At 54.8% G+C, this 25,857-nt stretch overlaps 1 protein-coding gene across 1 annotated transcript; it reads left to right on the forward strand.

The window, feature by feature from the left end:
- Window positions 1–7: 7 nt before the first annotated feature.
- On the forward strand, window positions 8–25,546 carry IGHMBP2 (immunoglobulin mu DNA binding protein 2). The gene is made up of 15 exons (XM_032490060.1): window positions 8–162; window positions 1,878–2,047; window positions 3,019–3,202; window positions 3,418–3,515; window positions 5,480–5,643; window positions 7,163–7,357; window positions 8,729–8,876; window positions 14,919–15,093; window positions 15,975–16,157; window positions 16,356–16,474; window positions 17,048–17,142; window positions 18,090–18,213; window positions 19,078–19,941; window positions 22,088–22,260; window positions 24,472–25,546. Exons 1-15 carry the CDS (start codon window positions 77–79, stop codon window positions 24,667–24,669), a joined length of 2,976 nt encoding a protein of 991 aa, XP_032345951.1. The 5' UTR covers window positions 8–76; the 3' UTR covers window positions 24,670–25,546.
- Window positions 25,547–25,857: the final 311 nt, after the last annotated feature.

Here is a 25,857-nt window from a genome sequence, read left to right on the forward strand (position 1 = left end):
ACCGGGCCCGGCCGGAAGCACCGCCCCGTGCGGCAAACGGACCTCCGCGGCTCCACGCCCGGACCGGGCGGCGGCCATGGCTTCGGCGGCTGTGGAGAGCTTCGTGACCAAGCACTTGGACCTGCTGGAACTCGAGAGAGACGCGGAGGTTGAGGAGCGCAGGTACGGCCGCCGGCCCGGGCCTCTCGGGGTCGGTCCGGCGGTTTCCCCAGCCCCCAGCTCAGACCCCGGGCGGAGCCTCTGTGGAGCTCGGCCTGACCGGCCAGGGGCAGGGATTTGCTCTCCTGGCCCCTCGAGTCCCGACCGCGGCTGTGAGGAGGCTCGGCCGCCTCCGGGGATGGAAGCCTCTTCACCCCCAGGGCAGCCTGTTATGTTTTGGGGACCCTCGGGAAGCCCTTTCTGTTCCCCGCCTGAAGTCCCCTTCTGAACTTTGACTCGTAGATTCTGTCTCTCTCCCCAGTTCGATCCCCAGCGTGTTCTCAGCCCTCTTCCTTATTCGTCCACCCGATAAATGTTTGTTGCTGTTCTGTGCCAGGCCCCGAGTGAGGCAGAGTCATGGATACGGTCACCTAGAGGCTGGGTGTGAGCAGAAGGGGCAGATGGAAGCGTAAACAGTTCCCTTCCAGCGTGACATGCTAACGCTGTGTGTGTGTATGTGTGGAGACAGTGCGGTGGGAGCGTGGAGGAGGAACATCTGATCCTGGGGAGCATTAAGTTGAGGGTGGCTTGCTGGAGGAGGTGGTCCCCGAGCTGCGCTTGCAGAACAACGGGAGTTAAGGTGGATGCGGGGGCGGAGCATTTCTGGAAGAGATATGGGGACCAAGGGCAGCCCTTCTAGCGAAGTCGGGAGCCCTGGAGAGTTGGGCTTGTTTCTGAACTACTGAAACATTGAGAGCTGACACAGGGCTGTAAAAGCACTTGAGGTACGTTAATTCCTTTGAAGCTCATGCCGGCCTTGTGAAGTATGTTACTGTAATTCTCCTTTTATGTCTAAGGAGGCTGAGACATACAGAGCCTAAGTAACTTGCCCAAGGTAACACAGGTTGGGTCAGGATGTGAGGTCAGGCAGGCTGATTCCAGAGTTTGCATTCAACTGTTGCACTACAGAAGTTGAGAGGATTTGTTTTAAAGGTTTTCGATTACAGAGGTTAAGAGCATTTGCAGTCATACTGACCTTAGTCGAATCCCGCATTATGTGTGGCTGTGTCACTTGGCAGCCTTAGTTATCCTGTCTGTAAAACGAGATCATTCTCACTGCAAACCAGTGAGGCGAGAATACAGTGATTTCTAAGTAAAGTGCTCAGCCCGGGGCCGAGTGCAGAGTCAGCACCTGTGGAGACATGGACAGGGGTCGGTTTGAGAAAGGCCTTGCAGAGAAGCTTGTGTTATATTCTTATGCAGAGGACGGCCCTCAGTGCAGTTGAGCAGGTCCGGGAAGTGAATCGCTTTGCATTTAGGCTGCCTCTGGTGACTGGAAGGGGAGGACCCAGAGGTAAGGCAGTTAGAAGGCTCGGTTTAGTCTGGACGATCAGTGATGTGGGCTTGAGCCAGAGCTGTGGCAGCAAGGGAGAGGCAGAAGTGGATTCAGGGTATAAATGGAAGGGACCTGGTCGGACTCAGGGACATGTGGGACCCAGGATGTGGGAATGAGAGGAGAAAAGATAAGGGAGAGTGAAGGGTCTGTCTCAGGGTGCACTGGGGCTCTTGGAGGAGCAGGTTTGAGGGGGGCTGATTCAGAATTTCCCTGGTCAGATTTAGAGCCTGTGCACAGATCTCCATCTGTTTTTTTTTTCTCCCTTTTGCCTTCCTCCTGCCTGGTTGGAAGTCAAAACTGGAAACGTACAAATACTGAAGTCTCCACATTGGGTGTCTCCCAGGTCCTGGCAGGAAAACGTGCCTCTGAAAGAACTCCAGAGCCGAGGCGTTTGTCTGCTGAAGCTGCAGGTGTCAAGCCAGCAGACCGGGCTGTACGGACGGCTGCTGGTCGCCTTTGAGCCCAGGAAATGCGCGTCTGCCGCCGTGCTTCCCAGTAACGGCTTTACTTCTGGTCTGTACATTTTGTTTCGTTTTGTGAGGGGAGGTAATTAGCTTACTGCTGTTTGTTTGATGGAGGTCCTGGGGACGGAGCCCATGGCCTCCTGCGTGCTGATCGAGCACTCTGCCGCTGTGCTGCGCCTCCCCCGCTGTGCGTTTTCAACATGGGCATGCACTGAGTATTGCTGTCTTGAGGTGTGGATTGTGAAGACCGGGTTACGTGTGATCAATTGGAGAGGAAAGCATGACAGTAGGGAGTTCTCAGTTCAGCCATCACGAGGCTTTTGGTCATCTAGACCTGTGTCCATCCCTGAGCCAGTCACTGGCCAGGGGGTATGTGGAGCTCTGATGGGCTCAGGTGTGGATGGTGCGCTCTGTCCCTGGCATTGGGGGGGCCCCTCAGACTCACCTGGCGATGGGCGAGTCCCCAAACAGTTATCACAGGAGTGAGAGGTCCAGCTGAGGGGGCAGCAAACCACCACTGGCCCCCTGCCACCAGTGCTGTTTCCCCCTGGAATGTTCTCCCCTACATGTGCTTCACTGAGAACCCACCTACTGACCTGTCACCCCTCAGAGAGGCCTTTCCCACACTCGAAAATGGCACCCTCGTCTCCTCGACCCAGGGCTTCATCTTTCCTGAGGCGCTCGGCACTGACACCTGAGAGGTTTTTGTATTTATTCCTCTCCTCCCTGACGTGAGGGCAGGGTCCATGTTTTTTTCTTAATACAGACCAGTGCCTAGAACAGTGCCTGGCACAGAGTAGGCACTTTAAATATTTTATTGACTGTTACATTTGTTTTCAATATTTTATTGAGCTCAAGTAAATTTTCATATGTGATGTTAGTTAAAAATGTCTTTTCTTACTGCTGCCGATTGCATTTCTAATGAAACTAACAGATGCGGTATTTGAAATGTGCTGAAATTTATTATATGAGGTATTCACATTGAACTTTGTTCTGTGTAACTGGCCTTTGTGTCTGCAGGCGATATAGTAGGTCTATATGACGAAAGTGGTCAGCTGGCCACGGGGATCCTGACCCGGATCACCCCAAAACTGGTCACGGTGGCCTTTGATGAGTCCCATGATCTCCAGTTGAGTCTGGACCGAGAGAATTCCTACAGACTGTTAAAACTTGCCAATGACATCACTTATAAGCGACTGAAAAAGTAAGTGTGTGTGACTGGCAATCACAAGTAACGTTTTCCCTAAACACATCTCACTCCTGCTGGTCGAAAGCAAGCAGGCATGTCTGGACTGGGGTCGGTCGCGCACCCCTCGCATGAGACGGTGGGCTGCGGGTGGCCGCATTGGGTGGGGACTTGGCTCTGAGTTCATTGCTGGTTCTCACTAAGCGCCTAATTTTCATTTTCTCCCCTGGCAGGGCTCTGATTACCCTAAAGAAGTACCATTCTGGCCCTGCATCCTCACTCATAGAGGTCCTTCTCGGGGGAGCAGCCCCCTGTCCCGCCAGTGAAATACGTAAGAGCTGTGGTTTTCTTCTTCTGATTGAAATCACTGTGGACAATATCGAGAATGCTGTGACCGTGGGCTGTTTTAGCAGGGGTTTGAGGATGTGCAGTGAGAAGAAATCTACCTTCGTGTCTCCTTATAAGTTTCTTAGTGTGACTTGCTTGAACTAACTCTGTCCTTCAATGTCAAAGAAGTAGCTCATTTCACTGGTTTTTTTTAAATGATTTTTTTCTAATATGTCTAAATATTTTATTTTAAAATGTCAGGACTTTTCTTCCAGCTCAGTGCCCTGTGAAAACGGAGGCTAGCTGATTGTACTTTACGCCTGATGGCATTTTTTTGTGTGTATGTGAAGTCTCAGTTCCAAATGCATTTAATTATTTTCTCAGCATCCTTCAAATTGAAGACAGCTTATTTCTAGTTGTAAGAGTGATATGTGTTCGTCGTAGAACTTCGGAAATAAAGAAGCGTATCAACGAGGGAAACAAATCACTCAGAAACCTGCCGTTTAGGGTTAGCCTCACGGGTGTGTGTGTATTCTTCTGGTCGTTTCTCCACATCTGTGTACACACACACACACACAGTGTGTCCTCTGCACTCTCATCTCCTTCAGTGTCTTGAAGAACCTCATGCTGAGAGTTTATCATCTCATTAAGCAGCTGCCCAGAATTTAACAGTCGTCTAGATATTGGGCTTTGCCGATTTTTACAGCATAGCCTCAGTCACTCTAACAGCAAGGCCACCCTGCACCCTCTTCCCGTCACACCTGTGCTAATACACTGGCCATGTGACGGCTTTCAGCTCAGGGCTGCTTTGTACTTTCTCACGTCCCAGAAGCACTCGTGTTACAGTAATGTTTTATTTCTGCCAAATATCTACTGAGAGGCTACTGTGAGCTGGACACAGAATTAGCGCTTTATTTGCTGTGTTTTAAGGGACACGATGTGTCCTGGTTATTGCTAACGTCTTGTCTAGGGGAGAAGGGACGCGGAGTGGGACACAGGCTGGAACTTTGGGTTGGATGCTCTATTCCTTTTTCCAAGTCAGTTTCAGTCTTACTTGTCTGGGTCAGCACCAGGTGCTCCTGGATCCCGCACACTCACCTCTGTGCGACCAGCACCGCGTGGTGGGGCTGCGGGCTCGAGGCTGGGACAACGGTGTCTGCTTTTGAAGCACCGCACATACAAAGCAGATAACTGTTTTTTTTAAATTTAAGTATAGTCAGTTACAACGTGTCAATTTCTGGTGTGCAGCACTATGTCCCATTCATGCACATACATACGTATATTCATTTTCATATTCTTTTTCATTAAAATTTATTAAAAGATATTGAATACAGTTCTTTGTGCTATACGGAAGAAATTTGTTTTTTAACCTTTTTTTAAATGTATTTATTTTCTAGCATGTCTTTAAAATTGAAATATCTATTTTTATATATAGTAGTTAATAGCAGATAATTACTCTTGGTCGCAGAAGATTCAGAGCAGACACAGGTCCTGGATTTACTAGTAATTCTTTTTTGTCATTTGTTTTTGTCATTTCATGGGTAAATAAAAAGGGATAATATGGTAGAAATGAACATGTTCTGAGAAATATTTACTGCAGAAAAATCTGTTATTCTGGAGCAGGGTTTGGCAGACTTTTTCAATAAAGGGACAGATGGTAAATATTTTCAGCTTTTTGGGCTGAAATATCAGCAAGCAGCCAGGGACAGTGTGTGAGTGGGCGGGCGGGGCTGCATTCCAGCCAGACCTGACTCGGGAAGCAGGCCTGTGGTCCCCGGGCTGCAGCATCCAGTTCCAGGAGAGAGCTTGTGGAAACAAAGCAGGTTTTGTGTTGACCGGCTGAGCTCTGGGCAGTCCAGCTCTGTCTTTGGTGCCTTGCTCGCCCCCATCTGTGCAGGTGTAGGGAGGAAATGCCGGGTGGTGGTGGTGGTGGTGGGGAGCTGGTCCTGACTGCCGCTTCTCCTGCAGCCCCGCTGACCTTCTGCAACGCCTCCCTGGACGCCTCCCAGAAGGAGGCAGTTCTGTTCGCACTATCCCAGAAAGAACTCGCCATCATCCATGGGCCTCCTGGCACTGGGAAGACCACCACGGTGGTCGAAATCATTCTTCAAGCTGTGAAACAGGGCTCGAAGGTGGGCAGTGGGCACTGGGTCCCCATCAGCACCCATCGCCCTGGGCTGCAGCTCACAGGTGCTCAGTGGGGCCCTGGCCTGGGCTCGGGTGGGCTTGGTCCGGAGCGATCCTGAGTGTTTTCTGACTGAGTGCTGGGCTGGGCCCTTTTGACTTCTGGGATCACGCTTGGGAATGTCTGTCTGGGGTATTGAGGTCCGGGTTACTGTAGACCAGGCCATCGTCCAGGACCCGTGCTCTGTGTCCAGGCCCTGCCTGGCATGCTGGGTATGCCGTGGGCATGGGGGCGGTCAGAGCCTGTCTGTGCCCTGCAGGAGGAGGCCCTGCGGCAGGTCAAGGGGGACAGACGTGTTTCAGTTAATCAGATGGTCCGGTTAATTGATACCACTGGTTTCTGAGATGTGGAATATAACATCCACGTATATAATAGATGTGAACAATAACATTATTGTTCGCTTATATTTTTAATGGTTGAGAAAGGATCTTTTATCCTCATCTGCATCAACACGAGTCATCATGGGTTCTAAGCACGTGGAAAGCTTTTTAAAAAAATTTCTGGTTCATAAACGTTGGCTACTGACTTTTAGGGTGACACTGGGTGTTTCTTACAGACCAGGCATCATCCTAAGCTTTCCCTTGTGCTGCTCCTTTGACCTGGTGCAGGGACTGTGTGGCCCCATTTACAGAGGAAACTGAGAAGCAAGGTCGCGTGTGCTGTCACTCAGCAGTGAGTGGCAGAGCCGGGGTTGAACCTGGGCTGACCCACTCCCAGAGCCCTTGCTCTGAGCCTCGCCTCTCTGTGGGCAGAGCTGCGGCCCTTAGAGCTGCAGGGAAGTGTGTCACTTGGTTACAAAGCCACGTCCAGTGCTTTCCCACAGAGTGTCTTGGCACAGATATTTGAAAACTTGTAAAAGATGACTTACTGGCGGGAAGCAGATTTGGGGGTTTAATTGGGTGCTTCTGTGGCACCTGTGTGCCCGCTGTGGCGCAGATGTGCCCAGGCCACCTGGGTGGGGTGGAGGCGTAGCCAGGGTGCTGGGAGGGCTGGCCGTGGCCTCCTGCTCTAGGGGTGGGCGTGGGTAGGGACTGACCCCTCCACCTCCTCTGCCAGCCCCACCCCACCTAAGAGTGGGACTGCAGTTCTGGGAGCAGGATTTGAGCCCATTCAGAAAGGTTCCACTTTGTCAGATGATAAAATGGTTTGACTGGGGGTGAGACGGATGTCCCACCCTGATTGTCTCTGGGCACATTCCTTCCCGTTGCAAGTCGACTTTCCTGGGCTTGGAAGGCTCACAGGCTCCTGAGACTGAGGCCTGGTTGCCCGGAAGTCATGTCGGCTTGCAGCGACGTGCGCCTCCAGGCTGCCTTCGTCCGCCCTCTCCGCTGTGCGTTTCCACTTCCACTTCCCCACTGGTGCGCGCTCCATCCACCTCTCTTGCAGACTTTGTTTGCTTTAATGTAAACTTAAGTGATTTCATTAAAAAAGAAATCACGAGCCTGAGTTTGAGCTGTGCTCCGCAGGTTCTGTGCTGCGCCCCCTCTAACATCGCCGTGGACAACCTGGTGGAGCGTCTGGCCCGGTGGAAGCAGAGGATCGTGCGCCTGGGGCACCCCGCGCGGCTCCTGGAGTCCATTCAGCGGCACTCCCTGGACGCGGTGTTAGCGCGCAGCGATGGCGCCCAGATCGTGGCCGACATCCGGAGGGACATCGACCAGGTCTCTGAGTGCGACCCCGCTGTGTCCGCGCTGCGTGCAGCGTGTGCCTCTGCCGTCGGTCCCGGAGCGCGGGACGTCTGCCTGTGTTCCTCTCGCCCTTCTCTGGCCTTTGGCGAGTCACTTAATCATTTCAAACGTCGGGACGCCCACGTTTGACAGAGACCTGTGCTCAGCGCTTAACAGGGACTCACCTGTCTTCAGGTAGTTTCATGAAGAGGAGAGCAGGTGTCTTACGGGAAACATTCCTCTTCAGGGTCCTGAACAGCCTCCCCCCACACCCCCACCCTTCACTCCCTCTGTGAGTACTGATCCTGTTGGCTGGATAATATTGACAAACAAAAACAGGCAGACTGAAAATGAAAATTCGGAAAATATGTATTGTCCCTAATTTTTGGGTCCATTTTACGTGATCCTTGTAAAGAGAACAAGGTAGGTGACAAGCCAGTTTGAGACCGAGTTTCCTCGGGCAGTTTAGTACTTCTGAGCTCATGGGTCCTCTGGTTTACACGTCCCCACATCCCCTTAGGTGTTTGTTCACTGTCCGCTGGTCTCACTGCCTCACGTTCCTCTCCTCGGAGTCCTGGCCTCACAGGCCTGGTGCGGAGAGGCAGGTGTTCCCGTGGGCCTGTTAGTAGCGGGAACACCAGGGGCGGAAACCAGGGCACACGCATGTCACTCGGGGTTAAAGGTGCTGTAGGAATATGCAGTGATGGGATTTGTGCTCTCACAGATGTGAGTAATTCCGTTTCTTGTTCCTTTTTAAATCAGTTCTTTTTGGAATTTTCTTTTCTGTAAGTTAGGCACCCCTCCTGTCACCCCTGCCGGACTCCGTGCTCCAGGCAGACGCCACAGATGAGGAGAGGGTTGCGTGTCTTTGAGTGTGGAAGTAAGGCAGGGTCCAGGGAAACACTTTTTGGGTTGAAGAAAATACTTTAATCTCTTGACAGGTGAGGGATACTGAGAGAAGCTCGGCCTCTCTTTGTGTAAAAGCTGCTAAAACCCAAATCCTGGCGTGGGCAGGTGCTGTTTCTTCCCCGAGAGCAGGTCTGATGACTCTGTTCAGGGCGGGACTGGGGCTGAGGTCCGACCGCTGGTCTTGGCTCAGGTCCCAGTTGAGAACGCCGTCTGCTTCGTGGACCTCACTCTCCCTTTCTCCCTCCGCTGTGCAGGTGACAGTGGTGCTGAGGTCAGGATGCCACTGCGTGGATCTGTTGCTCCTTCAGGAAAGATTTTTGACCTTTTAGCGCCTTTTAAGGGACTCACGGAAGTGGAGCAAGTGACCATAAATAAAAGCCCTTTGCAAATTAAAAAGAGCTAAGTAAGTCTGAGGTCGTATCAAAATTCTGATGTTCCCTCTGCTTTTCTTTGTAGTTGAAAAACAAGAAGACCCAGGACAAGAGAGAGAGGAGTGATTTTCGAAATGAGATCAGGCTGTTGAGGAAAGAGCTGAAGGAGCGGGAGGAGGCGGCTGCCCTGCAGAGCCTGACGGCCGCCTGCGTGGTCCTGGCCACAAACACAGGTGAGGCGCAGCCGGCAGGCGTGCCCCGCTCCTGGGTCTCCTGGGACCAGTTTGTGGAATTGTCTTTGAAACTGGGTAGAATGTGCCAGTGGGGCTCTTCTGGGCCTGGAGTTTTCTGTGTGGGCAGGTTTTCAACTGCAAATTCCATTTCTTTAATTGAAATGAGATATTCAGTGTGTCTCTTCTTGAGTGAGCCAGCCTGTGTCTTTCAAGGAATTTGTCCATTTAATCTAAATTGTTAAATTTATAGGCACAAAGTTGTCCGTAGGGCCCCCTGTGATTTTGAAGGCGTCTGTGGCGTCTGTAGCGATGTCACTGCTTTCGTTTCCGATATCGGTGATTTGTGTCCTTTTCTTTTTTCCTGACGTGCTGGCAAGAGGTCTCTTAATTTTATTGATCTCAGAGAACCAGCTTTTGGCTTCACTGGTTTTTCTCTGTTGTTTTCCCGTTTTGTGTTTCGTTGATTTCAGTGTTGATTTTTACTGTGTCCCTTTCTGCTCACTTGGTTTTAATTCGCTTCTCAATTTCTGTTGTCTTGAGGTGGGAGCTGAGGGCATTGGCTTATGCTGACTTGGGACCTGCTGTCTTTCACACTGTGGGCATTTAGTGCTGTACGGGTTTCCGCGTGTTTGGGTTCATGACACCCGTAAATCCTCATGTGTTTTCATTTTCATTCATTGTGAAACAATGTCTCATTTCCCTTTTAATTTTTTTGGACCCATGATTGTTTAGAAGTGTATTTTCTTCCCAAATGTTTGGGGATTTTCCGGTTATCTTCCTCTCACTGGTTTCTGATTTAGCTCCTTGTGGGCGGAGGACATACTGTGTGCAACTTGGGCCATTTCCTTGAGACCTACTTTATGGTCCAGAATATGGTCTTTGTGAGTGTTCCACGTGCACTTGAGAAGAGTGTGCTCTTTGGTCTTGCTGGAGCAGTTGTCATGGCTGACGGCGCATCTGCGTCCTCGCTGATTTCTGTGTACGTGTCCTGTCGCTTGTTGAGAGAGGGGTGTTGAAATCACCTGCGACTATTTGGTTTGTCTGTCTCTACGTGAAGTTCTGTCAGTGTTTGCTCCATGTCCTTGGTCGCTCTTTTATCAGGGGCGTAAACGTTGTGTTCTCTTTATTAGTTAGCCAGTTTTTCATTGTGGAACGACCTTCTTTATCGCTAGTCATGTTCTTTGAAATCTACCATGTCTGGTCTAAAAGTAGCCGCTTAAGCTGGAGACAACTTTTAGCTGCTTTCAACCTTTCTAATGTGGCCACTTGGTTCTTAAAAGCTAGCAAGCAACAGTCTTCTAGCAAGCTGGGTTATAACCTTGTGTAATGTTATCACGACGTGACACCCCATCACCTTTGCCAGGTCTTGTGGGCTAGAAGCAAGGCACTGGGGGTCATAGCTGGTGTGAGTACCAGGAGGCCAGGGGCACGGGGGTCGCCTTGGGGTCTGTCTGCCGCAGCCTCTCATGGGACCTGCGCTAAGGAACAGAGTCCGGGTTCTGCTTCACTTTGTGATTATTGCTTTGTCCAGTTGTCTTTTAAATCAGACAGGACAAGAAGAGAGCTACAGAAATACTGTGCCGCCGCCTTCTGTGTCTCCCTGCGTCGTTGCCCCTGGTGGCCTCTTCGCTGCTTCCTGTGGACTGGAGTTACTGTCTGGCGTCCTTCATCTGCCCCTGAAGGACACCCTTCAGCACTTCTTGAAGGGCGGGCCTTGGCTTCCCTCTTTCTGGGGTGTCTTTTTTCCTGTCTGTGTTTGAGTGTCTGTTGGAGGCAGAATTCTCGGCTGACAGCCTCCTTCTTTTGGGCTGTGAACATGTCCCCGCCGCCTCCTGCCTGCGCGGTTTCTGGCGGGAAGGCAGTGTCCGTCGCACCGAGGACCCCCGTAGGGACAGGTTGCCTCTCTCTCGCTGCTTTCTCTGCCTTTTGGCCGTTTGACTATGAGCCTCGGTGCGGCTGCCTCTGAGGGAACCGCTTGGAGTGTGTTGAGTCTCTTAGATGTGAGCATTGTTTTTCATCAGATTTGGGAAGTTTTCAGTCATTTTTTTTCAGATGTTCTCTCGGCCCCTCGCTCTCTGCTCTCCCTCTGGGACCCCTGTTGAGTGTGTATCGATGTGTGTGATGGCGCGACGGCGCGCCAGGGTCTCTGAGGCGCTGCGCGTTTCCCTTCGTTCGTTCTTCTTTCTGTTTCTCAAGACTGAATAATTCAGTTGACCTGTCCTCAAGTTCGCTGGGTCTTCTGCCTGTTCAGATCTGCTGTGTAGCCTGTCCAGTGAATTTCAGTTATCGTGCTTTTCAGCTGCAGAGTTTAAAAAAAAAATCCTGGCCCTTTATGGAGAGTCTCTATTTGGTGAGACGTTATTCTTACAGATTCTTTTATTTCATCAGCTGTGACTTCCTTTTGCTCTGATCATATTTAAAGTCACTGGTATTAAAGTCTTTGCTTGGTAAGCCAGCACCTGGGCTTTCTCAGGGATGGTTTCCGTCAGTTGCTTTTTGTCCGTATCTGGGCCTGACTTTGTTTCCTTGTGGGTGATTTCTTTGTTGGAGACTGAGTATCTTGAAGAACAGCGTGGTGGCTCTGGAGGTCAGGTTCTCTTCCCTCCCCAGGGTTGTTGCTGCTCCTTGTTGTTGGTGTTTGTCTAGTGGTTTTCCTGAGCTGGCTCTGTGAAGTCTGTGCTCTGCGTCCTGAGTGGCCGCTGCAGCCCCTGCTCACTTGGCTTTGTGGTCAGGCAATGGTTAGATAGATGCCCTTGAAGTCCTGGGACCAGTAAGTCTGCTGGTCTTTGCCGAGAGCTCTGTGTGTGTTGGGGAGCACTGTAGCGCTCAGCCAGGCGACTTCTGACCCAGCCTTCATCTCCTGTTGGCACAGAGCTGCGGGGTGAGCCAGGTGTGAGTGCTCAAGGCCCCCTTGGGTCTTCCCCGAGCAGCACGCGGCCCTTCATGAGTGTGGCCTTCTGCTCCAGCTGTTATCCACTGCCTCCCAGAGCACTGGTGTGCAGCACTGGCCTCTGGTTGCTTTCCACCAGCAGTCCTGGGGAGAGGGCTGTTTGCAGTGGCCAAGCTCCAAGTCAGGTCAGATAAAGACGGTCCTGCCAGTGGGACCTTCCAGGGAGCCAGCAGACAGCTCTGATGGTGGCAGTTCTTTGGGGATGGGGCTTGGAAGGAGTTCTGTCCCCCCATGAGTCAGGCTGCTGATTGTCACTGTGATCACAGGCCATTTGTTTCTAGGCCACCAAGGAGCCGGGGAACAGTGCCTGTGCGTAGGGACCACAGAGCCCACTCGTCCTGCCCAGGGTTAGCCATTTTTTGGACTAGATGCTCCTGGATTGCTGCAAGCCTTTGGTTAATTTCTAGAGTTCTGAGAAGGTTGGTTCTGATAGTTTTGCCAGTGTTCTCGTTGCTTTATTGGAGGGGAGGATTTTTAGAGGTCCTTACTCAGCTGTTTCTGCTGACATCCTTCTCTGACTTTTTAAAAACATTTTTTGTTGAAGTATCGTTGATTTACAATGTTGTGGTTAGTTTCTGGTGTACAGCACAGTGATTCAGTTGTACATATATACACAATACATACATATACACATGTATGTATTCTTTTTCAGATTCTTTTTCATTATCGTTTATTACAAGATATTGAGTATAGTTTCCTGTGCTCTACAGTGAGACCTTGTTGTTTATCTATTTTTTTATATAGTAGTTTGTATTTGCTAATCCCAGACTCCTAATTTATCCCTCCCTCCCTTCCCTCTTTGGTAACCATAAGTTTGTTTTCTATGTCTGTGAGTTTGTTTCTGTTTTGTAAATAAACTCATCTGTATCATATTTTAGATTCCACATGTAAGTGATACCATGATATTTGTCTTTTTTTTGTCTGCGTTCACTTAGTATGACAATCTCTGGATCTATCCATGTTGCTGCAAATGGCATTATTTCATTCTTTTTTATGGCTGAGTAATATTCCACTGTATATATAGAGTACATCTTCTTTACGCAGTCATCTGCCAATGGACATTTAGGTTGCTTCCACGTCTTGACTATTGTAAGCAGTGCTGCTATGAACATTGGTGTGCACGTGTCTTTTTGAATTAAGAGTTTTCTCTGGATATATGCCCAGGAGTGGTATTGCTGGATCGTATGGTAACTCTATTTTTAGGTTTTGAAGGAATCTCCATACTGTCCTCCATAGTGACTGCACCAATTTACATTCCCACCAACAGTGTAGAAGGGTTGCCTTTTCTCCACACCCTCTCCAGCATTTATTGTTTGTAGACTTTTTAATGATAGGCCATTCTTTTTTTTTTTAAATTGTTATTATATAAATATATTTTGAAATATTTATACAATTATATACTTATACGTAAGCACTTAAACAGGCTTAGAAATGATGGCCGTTCTGACCGGTGTGAGGTGATACCTCATTGTAGTTTTGCATTTCTCTAATAATTAGCTACGTGGAGCATCTTTTTATGCACCTGTTGGCCATCTGGATGTCTTCTTTGCAGAAATGTCTATTTAGATCTTCTGCCCTTTTTTTGATTGGGTTGTTTAGTTTTCTGTTATTGAGCCGTATGAGCTGTCTGTATATTTTAGAAATTAAGCCCCATCAGTTACATTGTTTGCAAGTATTTTCTCTCAGTCTGCAGGGTGTTGTTTTGTTTTGTTTATGGTTTCTTTTGCTCTGCAAAAGCTTTTAAGTTTAATCAGGTCCCATTTGTTTATTTTTGCTTTTGTTTCTGTTACTCTAGGAGACGGATTCAAAAACATTGCTGCAATTTATGTCAGAGTGTCCCGCCTGTGTTTTCCTCTAGGAGTTTCATAGCATCCGGTCCTCCCTTTAGGCCTTTAGTCCATTTTGAATGTATTTTGTGTATGGTGTTAGAGAATGTTCTAATTTCATTCTTCTACACGTAGCTCTCTGACTGACGTTAAATGCAGCCCTGGCTGGAAATCACAGCTCCCCCCAACACCTTGCTGAAAAGGTTAGCACGTGGCCTTTTAGGTCCCTCCTGGTTGGACCGGGAAACCAGAATGAGTTTCCTAGAAATGCTTCCCTTTGCACCTGAAGTCACATCCATAATCTGAACACATCTCTTCGTTATCCAGAGCCCGGTCCACATTCTGCTTCCTCTACAGACGCTCTCCCTGGCCGTCTCTGAAAAGCCAACCTCAGGACATTTATCAGCATATAGATCTTAGTCATAAAGCAATATGTATGCATTTATATTTACATATGTGTGTGTGTATATCTCAGTGTAAGTAACCTAGGGAAAAGGGCAAGAGCTAATGTGTTTAGCATTTACTAAAGCCCACCTTCTTGTGGCAGGCACTTCACACGTGTTATGTGATACACATGCTGCATTTTTGTATATGTACTTAAACATCGTGTGTGTGTTACAGGGCACCTGTGTGCTGTGTTAGCATGTGCCATCCTAACAGCCCTGCGAGATACAGGGGTTGCCCACTTTGGCAGATGAGGCCCCAGGGCTGGCTGGCTTGCCCAAGGCCCCACCACTGTTTGCGAGAGTTGGTGTGGGGTGGGGCCGGGTCTCGCTCACACCTGACCTCGTTCCCCTGTCCCGCTCTGTGTTCCGCGTCAGAGCAGTCGGGGTGGTGGTCTCATGTTGTCAGACACGTGGGGGTTTTTCCCTGGGTGAATGCTCAGCGGTTAACGTTCTGTGTGTCCAAGAAAATACCTGAGAAGAGAATTAAATTGTAAATTTAGAAAATGATACAGAGACAATATTTAGAATTAAGACAGCCTTCCAGTCACCCAAAGGGGTGATTAATTTTGGTGACTGAACGCTGGAGTGGCCCGTGGCTAGGGACACTCCACTTTACCCTTAAACACAGGTGGGCTGGCACCACGAGCTTCTGTATGTCCTTCCCAAGTTTTGTCCCGAGATGCAGACATACTACTCGCGGCCTTAGCGCGAGGCTAGATTATGAAACAGCGGCTTGTTGCGTGTCTCTCTCAGCATGACGACAGCTGTTATGACATAGCCAGTGCCTTCTGTAGAGGCTTACAGTTCTGATTTCCATCAGGCGCCTCTTTGGACGGCCCTCTGAAGTTGCTGCCTGACGGCCACTTCGACATCGTGGTCATCGATGAGTGTGCCCAGGCCCTGGAAGCCAGCTGCTGGATCCCCCTGCTGCAGGCCAGAAAGTGCATCCTAGCTGGAGACCACAAGCAGCTGCCCCCCACCACAGTCTCTCACAAGTAAGACCCCTCTGCCTGGAGTGCCCTTCTCTGCCCCTCACCCACCACCCCCTTGTCTGTCCTCCAGGAAGCCCTGGGCTTACCTGGAGCTCTAGGTTGTGTTGGGAAGCCAGAGCTGGTGTATTTAGTTAGGGGTATGTGCCGGGCAGGCAGCTTCCTGGGTGTCTGAGCTCCCGCTCTGGGGAAGGGAAAACCCTGGGGATGTTTTGGTTGAAGGCACAGTTCAGTCCACCCACACAGAAGAACCTATTCCAGAAATGGGGGCTCTTCGAGTAGGGAGGGGCAGCCATCTGTCCCAGGTCACCAGCGAGCAGGGCGTGGGCAGCAGGCAGCTGACCGATGGCTTGTAGGTGGTGGGGGCAGAGGTCATGAACGTGCCCAGGGCTGCACTCTAAGTGGCGGTTTTAGAAGGAATCCTGAGCTCAAGTCCTTCTGTGAACGTCCGGCCTGCTGTGTGAGCAGGTGCTCGGGCTGTGCAGTGCTGGGGCAGCAGCCCAGCGGGGCAGGGCGGTGTTTCTGGTCACGCTGGCTGTGCCGACCTTGGTGCCTCTCCTGCTTGCATCCCCTGCCCGGCTCACTACCCTTCCTTGTCCAGACATAAGCTCTGCCAGCCTGTGGGCTCCTGGAGGCCAGGGTTGGGTGGTGTGGTCCTTGCGGCCTCAGAACCTGGTGCACACTCAGCCCCTACTTGTTGAATTGAAGTTCCCTCGGTGCGGCCACGTAAAGTCACATGTTCTCAGGTCCCAGGACTAGGACCAGATCAGAAGTGGGGAACAAGTTGCGTCTGAGGTTTGGGGGCTGCTTTCCTCCATCGTCCCCAGTTTCAAGGTGGACTCGGGGGCTCAGGCCTTCCTGCCCTGTTCTCTCCTCCCCGGGCACAGAGCTGCGCTGGCGGGGCTGTCCCTCAGCCTGATGGAGCGCCTGGCGGAGGAGCACGGCGGGAGCACGGTGCGGACACTGACGGTGCAGTACCGCATGCACGGGGCCATCATGCAGTGGGCCTCGCAGGCCCTGTACCGTGGGCAGCTCACAGCCCACCCTTCTGTGGCCAGGCACCTCCTGCGGTGAGTGACGCAGTGTCTGTCATGCTGGGTGCTGGGCTGGGCTGCTCTACCTGCGGCTCCTCGTGCTGGTTGTGCGCCCCGCTCTCCTGTGGGAGGGCCTGTGCCGCGGGGAGGAAGGGAAGTGCGGGCTCTGTTTCTTGGACCCCAGAGCTGCATTATCGCCGTGGCCTCACATGTTCTGTCTCTGGCCGTGTGCAGAGATCTCCCGGGAGTGGCTGCCACGGAGGAGACGGGCCTTCCTCTGCTGCTGGTGGACACGGCCGGCTGTGGGCTGTTTGAACTGGAAGAGGAGGATGATCAGTCTAAAGGGAACCCTGGTGAGCTTGCTTGGAAAGGGTCAGCTGTTTTGTTTAAATAGACCTGAGTTCCTCTTTAAAAACGGAAGCCCCTCTAGTTGCCCACTTTGGGGAGGAGCTGAGTGAAGGGAGGGGGAGAGGAGGTGGGGGCACATGGCCGGGGAGCGGGCAGGGGTCCTGAGCCAGACGCCCGCAGAGGTTGGGCATGATCAGTCTTCTCCTAAATGGACAGGCGGGACCGGTTCAAGAGAGCGGGTCAGCCTGGGCAGCATCGTGTATTCTCGCTGTGGACCAAGCGGCCTAGCACTGCCTGGCTCGGCCTTGGGATGAGACCCTCGCTCACAGGCCTGCCAGGGAAACAGGATGCCTGGTCCAGCTTCCGTCAGAAAGGAGGCGCACTTCAGCTGGGCCTCCTGCGTCCTGTACTCCATCTGGCAGCCCCTGCCTCAGGGTACTAGCTCCTGGGAAGCTGCCTCAGGCACAGGGCAAGGTCATCGTAACAGACAGCACAGCACCTAGGAGGTCCAGCGTTGATGCTAGGGTGACGGGTGTCAGCTCACGCGGCCCTCGTACTGAAGACTGCTCACTCCCCAGGCGAAGTGCGCCTCGTCAGCCTGCACGTCCAGGCCCTGGTGGACGCTGGCGTCCGAGCGGGCGACATTGCTGTCATCACTCCGTACAACCTGCAGGTGAGAGAGCACACCCCTCCCCACTGCCGTCTCTGCACGTGTCTTTGCCACTTAGCCACCCCAGGGGGGCTTAAAGAAAAAGGGTGATTTCTGGGCTCTTGTGACCAAAAACTCCAGGCTGGGATTGACACACCAGGACCGGATCCAGGGCTCAGATGACGTCAGCAGGAGCCTCTGTCTGACCTGCCCCGCCTCGTCTTGAGCCCTCGCCCGGTTCCCCACGTTGGCTTCGTCGTCAGCCTGCTCTCCCGGGTGGCTGGGCAGCCTCAGGCTGACGTCGTCCTGACAGGCAGTCCTGGGGGGCAGCCTGTCTTTTTACGTGGTTTCCCACAGGAGTCCTAGCTTTGAATTTTCCTGGTCTGGCTCAGGTTGTCCCATCCTGGAGCACGTCATGTGGCTGAGAGCCGGGTCCTTGCCCCTCCCAGCTTGTGGAACACCGTAGGGCTGAGCACGGCACTTAAGGAAAGTCGGGTGCCGCTGTCGCCTGGAGAAGGGTGCAGGTGGTGGGCCAGCAGAAGCAACAGGCGTCGCCCTTCTCTTGGGTTTTCTCACGTTTTCCTCTTAGTGTCTGTGTGCTTATGAAGCAAAGCCTATCTCCTTTGGTAGGAAAAATGCACCTGCTTCAAAGGACTATGAGGCTGGTGGATGCTGGCATCCTGGTTTAGAGGCATCTTATGTAGGGCTGTGTGAGGGGATGGTCGTCATGAGCCAAAAGAGGTGGTGAAACGTCAGTGTCGGGGTGTGGGGTCGCATCTGACCCTTTCCGTGTGTAATTTTGCCGGTTCACGTGCGCCTGGGTCTTGGAAGCCGTCACCCCGAGGCTCCTGCTGGGCTTCCCCAGGGACTTGGCAGCTCTGCTGTGCGAGGCCTCCGCTGAGTTGAAGGGCCGGGTGTCCAAGCCCCCTGACCTGGGCTGTGAGGAGGCCACGGCCTTGCTTTGTTTTCAGGTGGACCTGCTAAGACAGAGCCTGGCGCACAGACACCCCGAGCTTGAAATTAAGTCCGTCGATGGCTTCCAGGGCCGGGAGAAGGAGGCCGTGATACTGTCCTTCGTCAGATCCAACAGGAAAGGTGCGTAGTGCTCGTCAGGGTCCTCCAGGGGAGCACAGAAGGAAGGGTTTCTGCTGCTGCACGTGTGGCGGTGGAGGTGGTCTCTGTCCTCCGAGCTCAGCGTCAGGCGGGAGAGCGACGGGACAGCCGGTGGTGAGAGCGGCGTGCCGAGGGCCCCTGTGGTTACCCGCTTGGGACCAGCGCCCAGTTGGCAGAAGTGGTCCTAGGAGGTGACCTGAGCCCAGCGCGGCAGGATGAGCCACGTCGGTGGGTGGGGAGAGGTGTTCCAGCAGGAGGGACAGCGTGGGGGCCTAGAGACCGGAGGGGGCTGTGGGCTGGGAGCTCGGCGTGCTGGGGGGGCCTGGGCTCCCCGCTGCGGAGGTGCGGCCCTAAACCCAGAGCTTGTCCTTTGGCCTCAGGGTGCATTTAGCCTCAGGGCACGGCTTCATGCTGTCAGGGCTGGTGCCTGCTCCATTTGGTGAGAAGATTGTCCCCAGGAACAGTTGTTGGTTCAGGGGCTTTGTCACTCGGGTGCAGTACAAGGTTGGAAGTGGATGAGAAGGAAGGTACTGGAACGCCCCTTGCATTGCCCTCGTGTCTCAGCCACAGCCCGTCCCTGGGGCTGTCTCCCAGGCCAGGGCGTAGGGAGAGGCATTTGTACTAACTGGAGAGGAGCCCCCTCAGGTACTGTGGCACCGTGCTGGAGGCGGTGGTGCGTGAGTGGACGTGGCCCCATGGTTCTGTAGGGGCGGGGGGCATGGTGCCGGGGAGGCTGACGGAGTGGCGAGATGGGCCTTCTTGGGTGATGGTTGCTGACTCGGGGGAAGAGCCCGATTCCTGTTCCTTAGTCTCTGCTACCCTCCACCCACCCCGGCTCTTTTGTAGGTGAAGTTGGTTTCCTTGCTGAGGACCGACGCATCAACGTCGCCGTCACCCGTGCACGACGCCATGTGGCGGTCGTCTGCGATTCCCACACTGTCAGCAACCACGCCTTCCTGAAGACCCTGGTGGATTATTTCACGGAGCACGGGGAAGTGCGCACGGCCTTTGAGTACCTGGACGACATTGTCCCTGAAAACTACTCCCACGAGAGTCCCCAGGTCCACGGCCAGGCTGGGGAGAAGCCCCAGGGCTCAGCTGTGCCTGCCAGGAAGGCCCCTGGGAGCCAGCAGCCCGTGGGGGCCCGGCCAGGCCGGAAGAAGCCGGGCGGGGTGCCCTTGGGCTCCAAGGCCCATGCTCAGCCCAGCGTCAATGCAGGTGGCCCCGAGGGAGCCCGAAGAGATGGCGCAGACCACTTCAGGGCTATGATAGCGGAGTTTGTGGCGAGTGAGGAAACGCAACTGGAGTTTCCTGCCTCCCTGAATTCGCACGACAGGATGAGGGTACATCAGATAGCAGAGGAGTTGGGGCTGAGGCACGACAGCTCTGGTGAAGGGAAGGAGAGGTTCATAACTGTGAGCAAGAGAGTCCTGCCAGCCCCTGCAGCTCCTCCGCCTCCAGCTGGCACCGACAGCAAGGCCCCAGTCTGTCCGGAGACCCCCAGCCCGGAGCAGACAGAGCCCCCCAGCCTGGAGCAGACGGAGCCCCCCATCAGGGGCCCGGGCAGCCGGGACCAGCTGGACCTGAGGGCCCTACACCTGGAAAGGCTGCAGAGGGCGAGGGGCCGGCAGGAGCAGCAGACCAGGGAGGGGCCACAGGCCGCGGGCTCAGGGCTGCGGAAGTTACCAGAAAAGAAGAAGAAAGCAAAAGGTGAGTCGGTCAACTGGCGAGAACACAGTCGTGGGGTCCCCTTAACCAGGGATTTGCCCCACCCTGCTTGCGATCCACCTGGTGGTGCCGTCTCCCTGATGCTGCGTTTTGTGTGTGGTCTGAGCTCCCTGAGGGCAGTGACTGGTTACAGTGGCCTCGTGCAGGGACTGGCAGGTTGGAAGAACTTGGAGGGCCTCCACTGCAGGGCCAGGGCCTAGAGGAGCAGGCGGGGTGGGCACGGGAGCCCTCCGGATGGGAGGGCGGTCACGGACCCCAACCCTCCTTCCGTGGGCTCTCACAGGGTCCCAGGCAGGCTGCGTGCCCTGCTGTCACATCCTGTGCCATGCTGGCTCTATGCGGGGTCTCCCGTGGGCCGTTTGCTCTGCCCTCAGCCTGCACTGTGATTGAACATCTGTGGGCATGGAGCTCTAAGACCTGGTGGTCACAGCCTGGATTTTCTGGAAACTTCTGTGAGCTCTCGTCAGAGCCATTTCCCTCTTGGCAAGACCGTGGAGCTGGTCTCCTTCTCCGTGTCACTTAATTCCTCTGAGCAGAGCTGCACAAGTAGGCTTCTTGGTTTCAGAGCCGGCCTCCCAGGGCCTGAGGTCCCGTCTACGACATTTAGTGAGCGCTCCTGCGTGCCAGGCTTTGTTCTGGTGAGCAAGGCTGACGCCACCTCGCCCTCGGGGAGCGGGGATCTGGCTGGGAAAGAGATGCTCCTCTCCTCTTTAAACCAGGCTGAGAGCCTGTGAGGGCCCTGGGGGCGGGAGCCGGGAGTGTGAGCGGAGGACCTGCCTGCCTTCCGGAGGTCGGTGTGAGGTGTGGTCATTTGAGGACAGAGCGCCCAGGGGAGATTATGTCCCATTTCAGGGATGCTGGCTCTGCTCGGTGTTTGAAGCGTTTCTTTGAGCAGCCACCTTCAGAAGCCATCTGCCCCTCAGGCTCGTATGTGACCTGTGCAGTCAGGGGTCTCCAAGCTCTGTGCTGATGTCCCAGCAGCTGAGAAGTAGGGCGCAGCCTAAGTAGACCCCAGGGCCACGGCTGGAGGCCCACCAGCAAAGCGGCGGCCGAATGGAGCCCCTGGCTGCCCCGTGCGTCTGCATGGGCCCTGCCCGGGGGCTCCGGGCGGCCCTGCCTGTCCTGTGGGAGGGTTGGGCGGGTGTGAGTCCTCTAGGACAGCTGGCCAGCACCACGTTTACAAGACTGTTTTGGATTGTGGCCTGATCACTCTCTTCCATGGGTGTCTCCCGGGCTGTCTCTTGCCTCCTGGAACTGCTCTGAGGGGCGTGGCCAAGCATCAGCTTCATAGCCCATCTGGGGGCACAGGGTAGGGGACGTGTCCCCATGGACAGGTGACCATGGCTAAGTAGTGTCTGCCTCGAAGGACTGCAATGGCCACCGTGGACGAGGCAATTGCAAGTGAATGGGGCTCTGGGAGGCATCACAGTTCTCCTTGTGTGCCCCCTACCTCCCGAGGTCAGCCGCTGGGACCTATGTTCTGGCCACCTCGGGGCCCTTTACGGAGGACAGCTGGGAACGTGCTGCGCCAGCGCGTCCTGCCTCTTCCTCCCCAGATGATCCGTGTCAGCTGCTGGGAGACTCCTCCCCATGGTTTCCTGTGTGTCATCCCGTCTCCGAGTCTGTGTCTATCACACGTGTGTGTACGTTGTAGAACTACGACTATACGTAATCGCGTCTCTTTTCCACTCTTGAGCGTTTTCCTGCAACTTTAGGAGATTTCTGTGCATCTGGTTATAGACGTTACAGTGTCCTAACCCCGGGGCCTGTGAACAGGCCACAATTCACCATTTCCCCTGTGTGGCACCCTCATTTGTTTAGGGTTTTTGTCTTGATAGTTAATGACAAAGGAATATCTCCTTATTTAAGTGCTTTTCTGGATTTAAGAGGATGCACTTTTCAGAGGCACGCTGCGTGCCCTGCCAGCCTCTTCCAGGAGCCCGTGCCCAAGCTCACACCGCCGGGCGCCTGGTCCTTGGCTCAGTGAAGGGCAAACACCATGCTGGAGTGAGTGTGCAGCTGCTCGCTCGCTGTGACCCCGAGGGCAGGAAGCCACCGCGGGCCCAGCAGGACTGTTCTCCTCTGCTGCTCTGTCCTTCCCCATCTGAGTGACGCCCCTTCCCCGCAGGACTCACAGCCATGGATCTGCCCGCCGAGGAGGACTTTGACGCCCTAGTCTCGGCCGCCATCAAGGCTGATAACACCTGTGGCCTTGCCAAGTGCACAGCCAGTGTCGCGACCTTGGGCCAGCTCTGCCAGCACTGCGGCCGCCGGTACTGCCTCAGCCACCACCTGCCCGAGGTACGCAGCCCACTGTGGGCTCAGGGTGTGGCAGGGGTGGCGGGCTTTGTTCCCCGTAGACGGGCTCCAAATGGAGACGGAAGCGGGTTGTGAACTCTCAGTGTCTCAAAGCCGACACCGACTCATGATTTGTTTAGAGCACATCAGGGCACAAGCAAGTAAAACACCAGATGCGCTGAGTTACAGCCGAGTTGGCGGGAGCTCAGGCACAGGAGATTTTATTCCAGTGTCCTGGGGACCGATCAGTGGGTTAACTTAGCAGAGGTGGGAGGGGGCCTCTGGCCCACGGTCTGAAGTGGGCTGGCAGCCTGGCTGCATTTTCATTTGTTCCTTGAGTTCATACGAGTGGGAAGGGCCTCTGCCAGGCATGGGGAGCTGGGGGTCAGAGCAGACTTCATCTCTGCCCTGGGAGGTGCAGGGCCCGGCAGGGAGCCAATAAGAGGCCAGCACATGGTATCGTGTGCTCCAAAGAGGGACCCAGGGGTGGCAGCAGGGAGCGGGGCTGCCCAGCTGCCCATCAGAGTGGACTTCTTGGAGGAAGTAACATGGGCTGAGACCTGACAGGTGACAGGCAGGGAACTGGGCTGGGTGGCACATGTGGAAACCCTGGGGAGAAGCTGCAGGGCATTTGGGCCACTGGGGGTCATGTGTGAGGGTGAGAATCCAGACCCAGGAGGGCCCAACAAGCTGCCTCGAGGGGTCAAGCCTCGTCCTGAGGGCAGTGGGGAGCGTTGGGGGTTCAGCAGAGCTGTGAGCCGGAGACTCAGTGGCCCTGCAGGTGAGGCCAGGAGGCAGTGGGAAGTGACTGCAGGGATGTGGGCCAGAGACCTCGAGGGTCTCCCTGGGGATGGGGATGAATTTGGAGCTCCTTGAATTGGTGGTATGTCAAGGATGAGAAGAGGTCAGAGACCCAAAGTGGCCCTTGGGTTTCTGGTTTGGGTGGTGGGAGGGTGGCAGTGGGGCTCTTGGAAGGGGGAGGAGGGGCAGGCGACGCCGTCGTGGAGGGGCTAGGTCTGTCCCAGTGAGTCTGCAGGTCGGGGGGCGTGGCTGCCGTCCACTGGGTGGCTCTGCTCGTCTCTGAACCCAGAAAGCCCGGGGTGAGAGGCTGGCCCTCCTCCAACAGTGGCGTGGCCTCTCCATGGTCAAGCCTGTTCATAAGGTGCACGGAATGTTAGACTTTTATCTGGAACGTTTAGAAATGGTCAAGTGAGGGCTTTGGGCGCCGGCTCCCGTCACATGCATGGCTTGTGCTCCTCGGTGCTGCTGTGAGGCGGTGGGTTTGGGGTCCTGGGCCACGTGGACGGGGTACCACTGCACGTCTGTCTCTGGGGGCTGCGGGCGGGGGCGCCCAGAAGGGGCAGAGGAAGGACGGGTGCCGGGGGGGTGGGGGGGGCGGGCCCAGGGGGCTCGGGGAACCTGCACGGGGCCAGAGGAGCCGACCAGCTGCCTGTCCTGGGATCTTGCTGGGTCTGAACATGGGACCCACCTCGCGGTTTCCAAGGCAAACACCCTTCCTTTGGGCAGCGGAGGAAGCACAGGCTTTAGTGGGTTCAGGCTGCTCCTCCGCTTTCTAGAAGGAATCACAGAACACGCGTGCTGAGCACTGGACGTGGTGCCGGCACCTGGAGAAGCCGAGTGAGCTCTTCCCTCCTCCCTCCTCCTGGAAGGAGTCGGGCTGGAGCTTCACTGAAACGCAGTGTGTGACACCCGCCCGCAGCGGGGACCCGTCAGCTGGTGCGAGCTGTGGAGCACTTGGCACTTGGGTCATGAGAAAGAAGTGTTTATCCGTAGCTGACGATGCTCCTCCTCGGGAGACGCGCCCGTGAGCTAATCGGGCGGAAAGGCGCTTGACCCGCACAGTGCGGTTTCCGCCGAGTGTGCTGACACCTTAAATGCCACCTAAGTGGCATGACATTGCCCTGCCGGGGAGGGTGGGGACTTGCCCCGCACTGGCCTCGGCTCGGAGGACTGTCTGGGCTGAGCCGAGGGCAGGGCTGCAGGATGGGTTTTGGGCTCCAGCCGCCAGCCCTGCCAGGGTGGGGGGTCCCCTCCCTACTCCCCCCGGCAGCCTGCAGGCGAGGGTCCATGTGCAGGAAGAGTAGGGAGCCCTTCCGAGGTCTGCGCTGGGGCTCAGTGGTCCCCAGCCCTGTGATAGCAGCCCTCGGGGCCTCGTCCCTACCCGGCCTGGCACTGACTGTCCTGTCCTCCCAGATCCACGGCTGCGGGGAGAGGGCTCACACCCATGCCCGGCAGAGGATCAGCCGGGAAGGAGTCCTTTACGCTGGTAGTGGGACCAAGGACAGGTCCCTGGACCCTGCCAAGAGGGCCCAGCTCCAGAGGAGGCTGGACAGGAAGCTGGATGAGCTGACCGGCCAGAGGAAGAGCAAGAGGAAGGAGAAGGGGAAGTGAGGGCTGGGCGTCACACACTGCCCTCTGTTCCTCGTAGCTGCTGCTGGTGACAGTGTTGCCACCAGACCTGCACCATCTCCCCTGGGTGGCGGGGTGAGGTGCCTGTGGGCGGACGCGGTCATGAGCCTCTCTGACGTGACGAAGGTGGCGGAGAGGCCTGGGGACACGCAGCTGGGGCCTGTAGCCCTTTCTCAGTGCCAGTGTTGGGGTGGGCCTGGCAGTGCCACGCCCCCTCCTCACTCCTGCCCTGGACCGTCCCCCTTCCTTGCGTCCTGGTCCTGCCATCAGCTTCCTGGGCTGCTGCCCAGGGTCGGGGAGGTTCTGTTCCCTTGGAGAGGCGCCTGGGCCTCAGGCTCTGTACAAGTGACGACCCCACTGTCCAGGGCTGGCCAGCTTTCAGCTTGTCAGGTGAGGGCGGCACCTGAGCACTCAGTTTGTGCCCTGGGAGCCGGTGCCTGAGGACGCCCAGCCCTTCTCCCGCGTGTCCCCGTGCGGCCGGCTCACCCTTCATCGGCGCTGTGACTTCGCCGAGGCCGCTTCTGTCTTCCGTTTCCATGGTGGCTGCAGTGATCCCGCCCTGGCCCCGCAGGGCAGCAGACACAGCTCTGGCCGTTCCCAGCTCCAGGGAAGCCTGGAGGTCGGGCCTGGCGGGTGTGAGCCTGGCCTCGGCGCCGTGCCCGGTGGTGGTCTGCGGAGAGAGCCGTCCCCGAGGGCGGAGGGGTAACACTTGCAGTCCAGAGCCCTCTCGGAGGTGTCCTCCGGGGTCCCTTGTTGAGAGAACCTCAGACGGATGTATTATTTTAGTCTCAGAGTTTTATTTGTTTCAAAGGGATGTAAATTATTTAAAAATTAAATAAAAACATATGCACGCGGCTCACAGTATGTTTGTGTCTAAGTGAACATTCTTCCCCTCTTTGCTCAAAGTGTCACTTCTCTGAAGTGGCTGAGAGCTCAGGTGAGCCAGTGTTTGCTCTGAATACTCTGGTTGCTGGGGAAGGTGGGTGTCAGGCCGCAGCCGGGAAAGTTCTGGTCCTGTCATAGGTGATGGGGAGAAGACGTTACTGATCTGCTTGACTTTTACACCGACTAGAATGGAAGTTTCAGATTGGCAGGTTGAGAGCTGTAAACATACGAGGGAAACACAAGGCCAGGCTCGGTGGAAAGATAGTGGGGAGGAGGGCACTTTGC

The sequence above is a fragment of the Camelus ferus genome, chromosome 10 (assembly GCF_009834535.1).
Source record: "Camelus ferus isolate YT-003-E chromosome 10, BCGSAC_Cfer_1.0, whole genome shotgun sequence".
Classification (NCBI taxonomy): Eukaryota; Metazoa; Chordata; class Mammalia; order Artiodactyla; family Camelidae; genus Camelus; species Camelus ferus.

What these genes read in the sequence shown, in the direction of transcription:
- IGHMBP2 (XM_032490060.1), top strand. Translation starts at nt 77, where the DNA reads ATGGCTTCGGCGGCTGTGGAGAGCTTCGTGACCAAGCACTTGGACCTG. An exon ending in GCGGAGGTTGAGGAGCGCAG is followed by an intron (nt 163 to 1,877) that starts GTACGGCCGCCG and finishes GGTGTCTCCCAG; the next exon opens with GTCCTGGCAGGAAAACGTGC. An exon ending in TCAGCCACCACCTGCCCGAG is followed by an intron (nt 22,261 to 24,471) that starts GTACGCAGCCCA and finishes CTGTCCTCCCAG; the next exon opens with ATCCACGGCTGCGGGGAGAG.